This window comes from Prionailurus bengalensis, chromosome X (assembly GCF_016509475.1).
Source record: "Prionailurus bengalensis isolate Pbe53 chromosome X, Fcat_Pben_1.1_paternal_pri, whole genome shotgun sequence".
Taxonomy (NCBI): Eukaryota; Metazoa; Chordata; class Mammalia; order Carnivora; family Felidae; genus Prionailurus; species Prionailurus bengalensis.
In genome coordinates, this window is record NC_057361.1 from 11,299,643 (window position 1) to 11,313,888 (window position 14,246).

The 14,246-nt window shown below is 40.6% G+C and overlaps 1 protein-coding gene across 2 annotated transcripts in view; it reads left to right on the forward strand.

Annotated features, from left to right (window-relative positions):
- GLRA2 (glycine receptor alpha 2) overlaps nucleotides 1-14,246 on the forward strand; it is a 174,572-nt gene that overhangs the window by 62,482 nt on the left and 97,844 nt on the right. For both annotated transcript variants that reach the window (XM_043569940.1, XM_043569939.1), the window contains exons 5-7: nucleotides 7,999-8,081; nucleotides 11,008-11,145; nucleotides 12,751-12,965. In XM_043569940.1, coding sequence (XP_043425875.1) covers nucleotides 7,999-8,081; nucleotides 11,008-11,145; nucleotides 12,751-12,965 — 436 coding nt within the window. The remainder of the gene's footprint in view (nucleotides 1-7,998; nucleotides 8,082-11,007; nucleotides 11,146-12,750; nucleotides 12,966-14,246) is intronic.

Sequence of the window (14,246 nt, forward strand, 5' to 3'; positions counted from 1 at the left end):
CAAGAGAGAAACTGTTATTTCAAGTGTCTGATATGCACAGTGCCCAATAAACACTTGTCAAAAACTGCTGAATGGATGTGCTAGATTACAACCCAGGTGGAATTCTGTAACACTAATTCCTTCTCCCTATGGACCTGGTGCTTGTCCTCCTCTGTGCTGTCCTTCCTGACAAGTACCATGAGCTTCTCAAAATTTATAGCGGAGGTTCATCCAATGCATGTTACAGCCACCTCCCCAACTTCCTTTGAAATTTCTCAGTGGCTCATTTTCTAGTCCAGAGACCAGGGACAGTGGTGCCCCGACACACTGCCACTGCCCTGACTACCTTTGCATGTTCATGTGTTTTAATAGGCATGGATTTGGTTTCCTCTCTGCTGCACATGGAAACTGTCCTCATACCCTGCTTGGCATCTATCCCAGTTTCCTGGACACACCCACCATATTCTTGGTTGCCAGCAGACTAAGCTTGGTTTCACTGTCTTGGCTTGACCAGCATGCCTCTCTATTGTGACTGAGGATCACAATTCACACCTCTTGTCTCACAGCCCCTGGTACAGTCACACAGAACCCTACTTGAGCCTAATTGTCCTGCCCTGGTATCAAGTAGAAAGTAGTATTTCCCAAAAAGAGTGTTAGCATTACTGAAAAATTTAAGACCCCTTTCTCAATCCCCTTTCCTATTTCCCTTTCAAAAATTTTCTCCTTTTAATCTATCATGGTGACAGTAATTAGAGTCATCCGGTGGGACATGCTAAAGTGGTGCTTCTTAAAATTTGCTCCAGGACACCAGCATCAGTATTATGTGGGGTGCTTATCAAGAGGGCCAGAGAACTTGCATTCATATGCCCTTCAGATGACACTTATGCCCACCAGGGTTTAAAACCCACAATGATAAAGGTTTCTTAATCAGACAACCAGCCTGGCAGTGTCTTTAAATCCACTAACTCCCTAACTCTTCCCTTCCCTCTCTCCATCTGTGGGTTGTATTAATGATGCACTTTAAAAAAATTTTTTTTCAACGTTTATTTATTTTTGGGACAGAGAGAGACAGAGAATGAATGGGGGAGGGGCAGAGAGAGAGGGATACACAGAATTGGAAACAGGCTCCAGCCTCTGAGCCATCAGCCCAGAGCCTGACGCGGGGCTCAAACTCACAGACTGCGAGATCGTGACCTGGCTGAAGTCGGACGCTTAACCGACTGCGCCACCCAGGCGCCCCAATGATGCACTTTTAACTTGACTTCTAACTTGCCCCCAGGCTAATTTCACTTAAGGTCTAGGTGGCTGAAGATGACACACTTGTTTGATACTTGATGTATCCTATCAAATCTCCCTGGCATTAGAATGTCACATGGTTCAGATATTTCAAAGTACAACTCAGAGGAGAGATTCAACAAACCTACATTATATCATAAGGCTGTGCTTATGTTCTTGGGGGAAAGAGTGGATTGTGTTCTAGGATGTTGGATGACAAAGTCCAATGGGGGGAGTAAATATCTCACCTATATACCTGGATTGCCAGAAAGTTCCTATTTTAAGCAGCATTATTACTTGCACTGAAAGTTTTCACTATATTCAAGAGTGTAGGGGCACCTGAGTGGCTCAGTAGGTTAGGTGTCCAACTCTTGATCTCAGCTCAGGTCTTGATCTCAGGGTCATGAGTTCAAGCCCCACAGTTGGTCCGAGCTGGGTGTGAAGCCTATTTAAAAACAAAAAAGGGTGCAAATTGGCTTATAAGAGGAAATCCTGTAAGCTGGTCACCTTCACTTACAGTTTAGAATCATAAAAATTTTGAGCAGGATAGGGCTGTGGGTAGGTGGAGAATGAGGCCAGAAACTTAGTCAAGGTCAAATTTTTTTTTTTATGGGTAAACTACGTCTACCACCCAGGTCCCTTCTACACTGTGAGGCTTCTACTCTGTGAAGCTACCATGGGAGGCTAGAGGAGTTCTTAAAAGAACAGGTCATGAGAAGTCTGCATTTCTGAAGAAAAATGGAAGAGGTACTCCTGCTTTCCTTAGAAAGCAACTAAAGTGTCTATAATCCACTCTCCTGACTTCACAGACAAAAGAGGATGAGAAATTAGTAAGAATTTTTCCTGAGGAGAAAATGTAGTAGAGTGGAAAATAATAAATGGATCTGACACCAGTTAAAGTTTGGTTCAAATCTAACTTGGGTCACTTAAATAAAGGTTTTGCGACTTTGGGAAAATGGCTTAATCTCTAAGCTTCACTCTGCCTAGCTCAAAAACAGAGAGAATGCTGTCTGCCTTGCATGAGAGTATTCCATAACTGTAAACCAGTAAGAGTGCTTGGCCTACAGCAGGCGCTCAGAGAATTATGATTGTTAAGAGCATCACTGTCCTCACTAGATTTCTTTAAACGTTGTTTACTTATTTTGAGAGAGAGTGAGAGAAAGAGAGCATGAGTGAGCAGGGTACAGGCAGAGAGAGAGGGAGACAGAATTCCAAGTAGGCTCCATGCTGCCAGCACAAAGCCCAAAGCGGGCTCGAACACATGAACTGTGAGATCATACCCTGAGCTGAAATCAGGAGTTGGACTCTCAACCAACTGATCCACCCAGGCACCCTGTCATCACTAAATTTTTATTTTTCCTTATTAAGTATTTTAATGCAAAAAAACACCCCACCACAGGTCTTACCCCTCTGCTGGGTTTTGTGGTGTGCTACATAGAGGGTGCTCAACATAGTCCCTAACAGAGGAATGATAGCAATATACCAGAGACTCCCTTGCTTATCCTGAAAAACACAAAGCATACCCTTGTCCATCCTCTCCAAGAAAGACATACGACTGTAACCATTAGAATCAACTCTACCAAAATAGTACATTGGTAATCTTTGCTTCAGGTAAGCAGATCACTCATTAAAATTTGTATTTCTACCTGAACACTCGTTTCCTCTTCAAATGGCTTTTTTTCCCCTCAAGAATCTCTCCCTAGGAATGAACTCCCAAGTCTGACACTGAGTTTCTTATGAACCAGTAGTTGCTTCATGAATCAAGGAGCTTTCCAATGAAAAGTTAAGTGATTAATTTGCATCTGTCTAGCAATGTGAGAAAAGTCTGCCATGGACCCAGCTCTCTGTCCAAGGCTCAAGGACAGGTGGCCTGAGCTTCCTAACTTTCCCTCAGCTTGATTTGCCTTATTTCTACTGAGAACCTGCTAGCAACTTACAGAAGGGGCAAGCAAGCTTTGCCAGCTTCCTCTATCTTTTAATTTGGCAATACTCTCTGGGCTCTAATGACCGGGTTCCTCTCTTCTAAATCCGTAGTCCTTTCCCATTTCCACAGAAAAGCCTGGATTTCTCCCATAGGACTTTAGGATGCTGACTCATCCATTTGGTCAACAAATATTTATTGAATGTCTGCCCCATGCCAGGCATCATTTTACATGGTAAATAACACAGTCCCAGGCTCTGTGGATCATGCACTGCAATACGCGAGAAATACATGGAAAGCTAGCTGAAACACTTTACAAGGTCTGCATCTGTTAGTCATTTAAACTTTTAGTAAGGTGTAAACCCAAGAGCTAGTCTTATGGGCAAAGTGAACTAAACAGGAGAGGGAAGGGAAGTGAGGTTTTTGGGAGACTCACTTCCTGTGTTTCATTTTATTTATTTTTTTGCCTTTAAAATGAAAATGTTTGCTCAGCCTTCTTACGCTCAGGAAAGTAACCGGGCCCCTGCTAAAGGAACTTTACTCTCTACCTTGTGCAAACAGGAGCATGGGTGCCCTGAAAGCATGTATGTCAACCACAGTGACAGTGGGGGAATGTGTGATAATGCTTCAGGAAATGAGTTCTTCAACAAAAATCAAATGGAAGATGGGTGGCCTCAGCTCAGTGCCTTCAGGTGCAACGGCCTTAATATTTCACATCATGGAGAAGAGGCGAGCATATCTGATATGCTGTAGGCAGTGTCTGCCAGCAAAAAGTCCAAGTTTCAATTAAAATATTTAATTCTGTAAGACCCACCAAAAATAGATGGAGAGCCAGAGTAAAGAAGATAAAAATTGTTCACGTTTCAGGATAATGTTGTATGTGTCAGTCTTATTTGGTGCCATTTCTACAATTCAGTAGAGATGAACAGAATAATATCAAGCTCATCCCCCTTCCCACAAAACTCACATTTTTAAAAATAAAAAATAGCTTAAAAATAAATGTAGTGGTAGTTCCTTTTGAAGGTTCTTGACAGGGAAGACAACACGAGGGAATGTTCTGGGGTGATGGATATATGCTAAATCTGGATCTGGGTGCTTTTTAAAGAGGTGGATAGAGATGTAAAAAGTCATCATGCTGTAACTTAGGATTTGTATGTTTTCACTGTGTTTAACGTATACTTCAATGAAAAAGAAAAAAATAAGTAAAGGGCAAGTCTGAATTTTAGGCTTGCAGATGTGTGGTAAATGAGACATCATAAATTATGGGCTCTGTGACCCATGAAGGGATTGATTACGTCTTTACAAAGGCTTCCCATTTGCTCAGCTAATGACATGATTCAGCAAACTATTAGCCGTTAACTTTTCTCCTTGTATTGGTGCCCATTGGGTTCCAATATAAAACCTATCTGGAAAGGAAATTAGAAAAACAAATGAGGAAGAAGAAGAATACCCACTGAGTCCTCAGCTGAGGCAAAGCTCACAGACAGTTTCAGGCTTGTTGGGAATTTCTCAGTGGGGTTCTCCAGTTTTGACCCTAAGAATTCTGGGTCCCTGTAGGATTGTGAGATCTTCCGCAAAGGCAAAAATCATCGTGTGTGAGGCCACTTCTCCCTAAATGTAAAAAGTTCACTTCACAATAAAAACATTTTCAGCAAGCCTATGATTAAAAATATTATATAATTTCACCCATATGTGGAATTGAAGAAGCAAAACAGATGAACATAGGGGAAGGGAGGGAAAAATAAGATAAAAATAGAGAGGGAGGCAAACCATAAGACTCTTGTTTTTACTGTTTATTTTTGAGAGAGAGAGAGAGAGAGAGAAAGCAAGGGAGGGGCAGAGAGAGAGGAAGACACAGAATCTTAAGCAGGCTCCAGGTTCCCAGCTGTCAGCACAGAGCCCCATGCGGGGCTCAAACTTGTGAACCACATGATGTGTATTTATTTTTGAGAGAGAGAGAGAGTGCACGTGTGTGCACACATGCACAAGGAAGGGAGGGGCAGAGAGAGAAGGAGACAAGAGAATTGGAACCAGGATCCAGGCTCTGTGCTGTCAGCAGGAGCCCAATGTGGGGCTCAAACCCACCAACCAGGAGATCATGACCTGAGCTGAAGTTGGACTAAAGACTGAGCCACCCAGGCTCTTAAATACAGGGAACAAACTGAGAGTTGCTGGAGGGGAGAAGGGTGGGGTGATGGGCTAAATTGGTGATGGGCATTAAGGAGGGAGCTTGCTGGGATGAGCACTGGGTGTTATGTGTAAGTGATGAATCACTAAATTCCACTCCTGAAACCATTATTACACTACATGTTACCTAACTTGGATTTAAATAAAATTTGTAGGGGCGTCTGGGTGGCTCAGTCGGTTAAGCGTCCGACTTTGGCTCATGTCATGATCTCACAGTTGGTGGGTTCAAGCCCCACATGGGGCTCTATACTGACAGTTTGGAGCCTGGAGCCTGCTTCAGATTCTGTGTCTCCCTCTCTCTCTGTCCCTCCCCCACTAGCACTCTGTCTCTCAAAACTAAATCGAAATGGTAAAAAATTTAAAAAAATAAAATAATAAAAAAAGCATTTTTATGTATTAAAATAAATAAACTTAAAAAAAGAATATTAAAATTGAGTTGTTTCCAATAGCAGATGAAATACAGTTGAATTGCATGCTGCATATTTTGTAAAGCTGTATTCATTTCCACTATTATTTTTTTTAATTTCTCAAAAGTAAACTTTTCAAAATCGTGACGAAATTTCCAGAGTTTCTGGTTTTGATTCACTTAAATTATGCACATGCCCCCTCATTATTTCTGTATGATGAACCTATTTTTGTTTGACAAAAATATTCCCGTTTAAAAAGTAGGAGAAAATAAATAGATTCTCATCGTGTTAGTAACAAAACCTGTATCTGTAGATCCTGTTGAGGTCTTTTCCCCCTTAATAAAGGGTCAGATTTTAAACAGTTTTTGATTACTAGAAATTTTCATTTTGATTCTTTTACTCTGCCCTTAAACAGTTTACATCATTAATCTCAATAATATTGTGTTTTCCAAAAATAAAGTCTTCATGACATGAAAAAAATCTAAATATCTGTATTTACATTTATATCTATATCTCTAAATGAACTCCATGATTGACAAAACTTATTTTTCTTGTATAAAATGTTATTTTTAAGTCCTTTGTTTACAACTCAAAACAATTCTTTTTTCCCTTAGAAACACAGTTTTTGTGTTCTCAGAATAGCACACAGAAGCTAGGTAATTTGTTTAGCAATGAAGGTGAAATACTGTATGTTTATGGCAAAAGTTTAATAAGAATACAACAAATCAAGGGATCACTGGATAAAACAGAATTTTATAATTTTGCCTTCCTGCTATTGTTTGAAAACAGGCATGTTTAATTATACTTGTCAACACAGATAATGCAGAATAAAGAGTAAAAACAAAATATGAATCATCCCACCAAACACAAATACTTTTTAAGACAGCATCGTGTTTCTTCCCCAAATTGAAAATATTTTTACATAATTGGGATTACAATACACTCCATGGTGTCTTGCTTTTCCCAATCATTGTAGCATTTTAACAATTTTGAAGATTGTCAGCACTTAATCTCACTTCGAATCCCAGACATTTTCTTGCTTTAACATAAGCATGCCATTACTTTTTGCTTTGTGTTGGCTTGCATGGAATGGACAAAATGAAGCAGAGAAAGGAAAGAGAAGAGAACCAGAAAAGGAGAGCAAGCATGAGCATGACAGTTGAGGAGAGTTCAGGTAATAGGGCACGCATCAGAGGGTTCTATGCATATAAAAGATATTTGGGAGAAAATGAACAGAACTTGGAGCACTGAAGTTTAGAATAACAGGCACGCTAATATTAGAGCTAAATGGGAATAAGCATCATTTTACCCTACCCCATCGACTGATAAGGAGATGAATGTTTCAGTTTAAGGTCTTGCTTAGGGGACAGAGATAGTTTGAGGCAATACTGGGAAGGGAACCCAGATCTGCTGATTCTCAATCTTAATTTCCTTCCTTACACTTCTGAGGTACTGAAAAATTGAAGAGCTACAGGTGTGCACCATGTAGTTAGTCCTTGAGGACTAAACAAGGAAATGGTGGAAAAGAGAGAGCAGCTCAATCAACACCTTGATACAAGGCATGGTCAGAGCTGGCCGGAGCTCTGAAAAGTTAAGGGAAGAGGAAAGGAGGAGCAGAGTAGCCTTTCTTGGGTGCAGAGAGGTGAAGACCACCATCCTTAAATGGTTTTTTCAGCTCAAGCATTATTGGCTCCAGATTTGTCAAAATTTTAGAATAAGTACGGCGATATATTGTTAACCTATCCAAGGGCATTAGCAAAAGAAGAGGTAAGCATGTGCCCGTTTGATGGAAGGAGAGCCAATGCTTATCACAACCAATTGTGTTTATCACATCATTGATTGTCCTTGGAGCAAAGTCCACGTGTCCAAAGTATAACTCTAAAATAGTATGAACTTTATGTCTATTGGACATCAGTGTGACCAAGAGCCCATTGTTCTCATTACACTATTTCTCAGGTGCTCTTATTGATTCTAGAACACACTTGAGATCACTGAGGTGGGAAGATGGGAAATAGAGAGTAAGGGGTTATAATGAAATTCTACAATATTCTCAAAATTTACCAATGACTACTTGTTCATTTGAAAAACAGAAAGCATTGCTCTGAAAGCTTAGATTTCATTCTTTAGATCAGTGTCACTTTGCTTAATGCCAAATGTATTTTCGGTTTGTTCCTCAAGAATCAGACCTCACTGATCTAAAACTTGTTTTTAATTTTTTTCTTTGCTAAGACTCACCTTGACCCTATCCTGTCCCATGGACTTGAAGAATTTTCCAATGGATGTCCAGACGTGTACAATGCAGCTGGAGAGTTGTAAGTCCCTACTGTTGAAATGACTGCCTGCTTGTTTTAACCCATGACCTGGTTCTTTTAATGTGTCATTAAGAAGAAAGGACCCATGAGACTCATTCTCTACCCATTACCAACTCCCAAGGCCCTAATGGGAGGAGTAGCAAGTGTGTGCGCAAGTCTCATACACAGACAATCTTTCAAAATAAAAGGCCAAATAACTCACCCTTCCTCAAAAAACAAACCTGATTTAGTAACTTTTATTTGAAATAAAAATGTGTCCTGGGAAAATTAAGATTATTAGTCATTCACTCTCTAAAATGAATCACTCTCTAATCAGAAAATTGTTTCTTTCTATCTTATGCTCATGAAGACCATCACCCCAAAGGAACTGTGGCAGGAAGGGATACCTGATTTGAGGGCAAGATACAGGGACCTTCACCAGAGGAGGGTAGAAGAACGGGGGGCTAGAGATGATATGGAAGAAATGGCATTTCCCTTAGATGGGCAGTGGATTCACAAAGGCATGGGGAAGGAAACAGAGAAATGCTATCTACTTTGTCCCCTTTATGCCCTACCCTGATGTCACTGAAATTTTTGACATGTGCCATAAGTCGCTGATGCCTCCAAGGTAATAAGATCTTTAGGCAAGAGACATGAAATGTTTTTATGGCTTGCTCTGTCACTTTCTCTGTTTGTAAAATGCAGAGAATAACAAGTGCTACTGACCTACAGGGATGTTAGGAGATTTAATGAGGCAAGGGCAAGGAAATACTTTTAACTTCTTGGTGTAGACAAATAATAAAGATAAAAAGACATGTCAACTATTATTAAAAAAAGAGGCAGTCACAGGGTTTCCTCCTGATCACTTCAAATCACTGTAGATTTCCCTTGAAATTCCCTACAGAAATAAACAAAATAATGAAATGTCTTTGTTTTAAGAAGTTAGCGGGGATAAAATGAGAATTTTTGATTTACAATAGGCTTTATGTATTTATTTTTTTTCCCTATTGTCCCTTCTCCTGAGAAGAAAGTTGAGAAAAACATTTTCTTATATAATGGTTCCTTTCTTGTGTCTTCTCTACTGGTCCAAACTCTCCCCTGCCTCACCCCAACACTTATTTTCTCTGTAAAACAGCAACCATAGCTGTCATCTGAGGCTTCTCCAAGATTTAAAAAGCTCCAATTAGTAAATATGTTTGGTTCTTGCAGGGCCCTGGAAGTAACGAAATCAAAGAAGCAGCGGTGTGTTTACCTCTGACTTTGAATGTATAGGGTGGGAATTATTCCTCACTTTTTTACCCTCATGTTACTTCCTCCCTCCTTCCCCCTCTCTTTGACTCCTCTTTCTGTCCCAGTGTGGGACTTCAGGATGGCTGACAACAATTATTATTGTGGTGGCCAGTAAGAAGCTTGCCAGATAAAGATGTGGGGCTACAAGGATACAAGGCTATAAGCTTCTTGCAGTTGTTGGAGACACCCAAGAAGCACTCTTACAGGGTAGCAGTGCAAGAGACAGGGTTGGCCATTCTCTTAATGGAACATCAATGCTTGCACAGGGTTCTCTTTGTAATTCCTTGACGTCCATGCTTTCCTTTTTGGCTTTGAATAGAAAAGGTGGTCCAAAGAAAGAGGAAAGTAGATTCCAGTTAACTTTGCCATTGATTTCTGGGTGGCTTTGGTGAGTCACTATCTTGCAGTCAACAAGAATAAGAATCTATAAACTTAATAAATATGCTGAAGCTATTGGCCAGCCAAGACCTCACATAATATCTCTTGTGCTACTCACTCTCATTTTAGAATTCAAATATCACAAACAAAGTGGGAAGGGAGAGAAATGATACCTGAAGGTATATCAGCCTTCATTTCTGAGGTGTGAAAAGGTCCAGGAGCAGTTAACAGATAGTGACCTAGTTAGCAGGAGCTTAGAAACTAAGAGCTAACTTTGGTTTAATAAACTGATAACAATCTTACTGTGGCTGGTTCAAAAGTCACATAACAATAGGACCTTACATATTGGAGAATCTGTTTTACTTCCTATGAATCATTGTGATGAGTGGGCCCATTTAGCAAGATACTAGCACACATGGATATTCTTGATTTGCGTTATTCTACAGCATTCCCCACTTGGTAAAATAACATAAGATTGAACATAAAGACTTTAAGATACGCTTTCTGAAAATAAAGCTAATATACCCTAGAAGAGGGGCCACACTTGCAATGGGAGTGTTTTAGGCAGCCCTGTGATGAATTCATTCTCATCTAAAAAAAAGAAGAAGAAGAAGAAGAAGAAGAAGAAGAAGAAGAAGAAGAAGAAGAAGAAGAAGAATGCTTTTCATTTAAAATACTAAGCCTGGTGCCAAGAATTGGATTGTCTTACTGGGTTGTCAGGTCTTTCAAGTAAAGACAATCTTCAAAGGATTTTTATGTTTATTTACTTGTTTGTTCTTCAGAAAGATTTAGTAAATAAAGAGGGTAGAAGAAAATGGACTTCATAGATTCCATCCTCCCATTACACAGAAAAAAATCATTCAGAAATAGTTTACTGTCTTCAATATCTTTGGGTCCAATGACATGTAGTTGTCATGATGATTATAGCTCTTTTATTAAAAATGCTCTTGGGGTGCCTGGGTGGCTCAGTCAGTTGAATGTCCAACTGTGGCTCAGGTAATGATCTCACAGTTCATGATTTCAAGCCCCACATTGGGCTCGATGCTGTCTGCACAGAGCCTGCTTCAGATCCTCTGTCCCCATCTCTCTTTCTGCCCCTCCCCTGCTCATGTGCTCTCTCTCTCAAAAATGAATAAAAATTTATTTTTTTTAAATGCTCTTGAATTGACTGAGCATGTGTCTGCTTTAGATGGCTTCCTTGCTTGTTTTTTACATAGCTAGACTTTCGAGCTTTCTTGAAAGATGCATTCAGTTTTTCACTATGATTTGTTTACTCCAGTTGGGTACACGATGAATGACCTGATATTTGAGTGGTTAAGCGATGGTCCAGTTCAAGTTGCTGAAGGACTGACCCTGCCTCAGTTTATTTTGAAAGAAGAGAAGGAACTTGGCTACTGCACAAAGCACTACAACACTGGTAAGTTTCCTTTCAGCTGCTAAACCCAAGCGGACTCCATCTGTAGCGTGGAAGATCCATCATATCACCTTAATTGCTAGCTCTTTAGCAAGAAAGTGGAGGTACAAGGCACAGACCTGGGCTTGGCTCAAAACCCCCTCTAGAGATAGATGCTTATACCCTCTGGAATAAGTCAGTGGGCAAAATAGGTAATTCCTCCAAAATGGAGACAGAAGGAAACAGATTTGGGAATCTTTTGCTGTTCTCTTACTGACCATTTGCTGTCAAATGAATCTGAGGAAATGTGTACAAGACCTTGTGCGTAGTGCAGGAAAAGCATAAATTCTGGCCCATCCCTGGCATCCACTCTTGACATTGGATCCTCAGGTCAGTTTGTACTCTTTGACTTAGTGGGAGAGGAATAACCACCTAGGTCTCTGTAAACTCAGGAATACGGTTGCTGTGCTCTCCAGTCCTGGACAGGAATAGGAATTTGGATGAAAATCAGCTGGCAGGAATTCAGCTGGCTCTAAGGTCATGCACTGTCAGTAGTGTTGATAGACACACAGGGCCAGGGGAGAATGGGAGATCATGCCTGCCCAGTAAAGCTGATGGCTTTTCCTATGGATGTCCCAGTCTTTGGTTCTACACAGGCTGATCATGGAGAGACAAGCTAGACAGGATGGCTTGTTCAGTGACGGCCCCAGGTCTCTTGCTGAATAGAATGTTCGTGAACACTTATTCCTGTAGTCAATGGTGCTTCTAATGAAGTGACCAAAATCTGATTCCAAAGTGTTTTTCCTGACCAAGAGGAATCCAACCCTATCTCCTGTAATTTGTGTGGACTAAGCCAAATTACCTTCCAAGGTTCTGACTCCAAACCAATTAAAGAAGAAGAAAAGTGGCGAGGGGCAGGAGCTTCTGTCTCTTAATAGTATGTCCAAAGTTTTAAAACCTTTGTATGCACCCTTTTTTATAAGTAATATACCACTGTAAACAGATTGTAGGAATATTCTAAATGTCCTCAAGCAATTACCCAGAAAGCTAGGAAACTGTTACAATGAGTAGATTATATGCACGGCATATACAAATGTACATTTTTCTCTTACTATGGCTAGCACAAAGACAGATACACAGTTATCCAAATACTTTGAGAGCTCCATGTGAACTTTACCATTTTCAACTGTTACATATTATATGCTATACATTTTATGCCATACATATATACTGTAGGTTATATGCTATATATTTTATGCCATGCATATATACTGCAGGTTATATATTATATATTATAACTTCACAAAATGTGAGTATTTCTTCTGGTCAGTTTCTGAAAGTCTTGTAAATTCTGAAACTCTAAATAATCAAGCTACAACAAGCACAGAGTTAGAAAGTTAAATATGTCACATGGTCTGGGTCCAATGACTCTTTAGATCACTCATTCTCCCCACTGTTACTTCATTACTGGTTGATTTGAAAAAGAGTTGAATTGGTTATGCACAGTGGGCATTTTATGCAATCTTCTAAATCTACCTGTAATACTCTTAAAAAGAAAGCAACAGTGGGAGGCTGGAATGAGAAAGATAAATTCGAATTGCATTTTCAATAATTATTTCCTGCTTCCAGGAAAGTTTACCTGCATCGAGGTTAAATTTCACCTGGAACGCCAGATGGGGTATTATTTGATCCAGATGTACATCCCCAGTCTGTTGATAGTCATTTTGTCCTGGGTCTCCTTTTGGATAAACATGGATGCAGCCCCTGCTAGGGTCGCACTGGGCATCACCACTGTCTTGACGATGACCACCCAGAGTTCAGGTTCCAGGGCATCTCTGCCAAAGGTAAGAAATCTCACTTGACAAGTGACCAGGGGTGGGAGGGCAGGTGTCAAAGGTCTTGTGGGCTGGCAGATTTTGTGAGGACAGAAATGCTTGCCATCCTGTGGTATTATGGGAGGTGTAACACAATAAGAGAACGGAGAGCTGAGTTTGAGAGAATTAGAGCTCTGAGGACCTAGGGGAAATTCCTATTCAGATCAGTTAGGGGAGATGGGGAATAAGGGTTGACAGAGAAGAGGAATGAGTGGAGGCAGAAACATGGCTCAGGAATTATGTCTAAGAAGCCCTTGAGTGATTGTGACCTCATGCTGTTCATGAGCCATGAAGCTTGCAGGAATCAGTAAGACTGAGGCAACTTATGCTGTATTGTCCAGTATTTACTGGTGAGGCTATGGTGATTCATATGCTCAGTGAAGTCATGTACAGTAATAAACGTTTGAATGAAGCTCCTGGAAATTTACATAGAAACGCCATACTAGGGGCGCCTGGGTGGCGCAGTCAGTTAAGCGTCCGACTTCAGCCAGGTCACGATCTCACGGTCCGTGAGTTCGAGCCCCGCGTCAGGCTCTGGGCTGATGGCTGGGAGCCTGGAGCCTGTTTCCGATTCTGTGTCTCCCTCTCTCTCTGACCCTCCCCCGTTCATGCTCTGTCTCTCTCTGTCCCAAAAATAAAATAAAACGTTGAAAAAAAAATAAAAAAAAAGAAACGCCATACTAATGAGTATATATGAGAAATAAATGTAAATATTAGAGTGCAGCAGATCAGATACGTGAATCTATACAGCCATTATGGATTGTTACCTGAAGTGCCACAAAATGTCTATGTAACAATCCATAATGGCTGTATAATTTATTTTTATATAAGGGCAGGCCCTCTATATTTGTAAATATTCCTTAAGCAAGTGAGGATAAATATCCTGTTTGTGAAACGTCCCAGCACCCCAGAAGTGTGCCTATGTGGGTTTCCTTTTCACTGACTACATTGAGCCGCGGTCTTCAATTTTCTAGGAGTGTGAGTTCAATTTAGTATTCACTGTACACTGTCTTATACTGGTTGAGCCGTCTGTCCAAAACCTAGTTCCAGAAAATAATTGAGATATAATCGCCTGTCTTTGCTGACTTGAGCTTAAGTTCAGCTGCGCTGCATTTGACATGAGATATGTTAGATCATGTTCCGCATTATCTCCTGCGTTAGAAGACAAGATAGCTTGTGCAAGAGGTGGGGCTGTAACGGAGATGGACTGAATACCGGGGAAACGGTCATAGCAACTTTCCAAGTTCTATG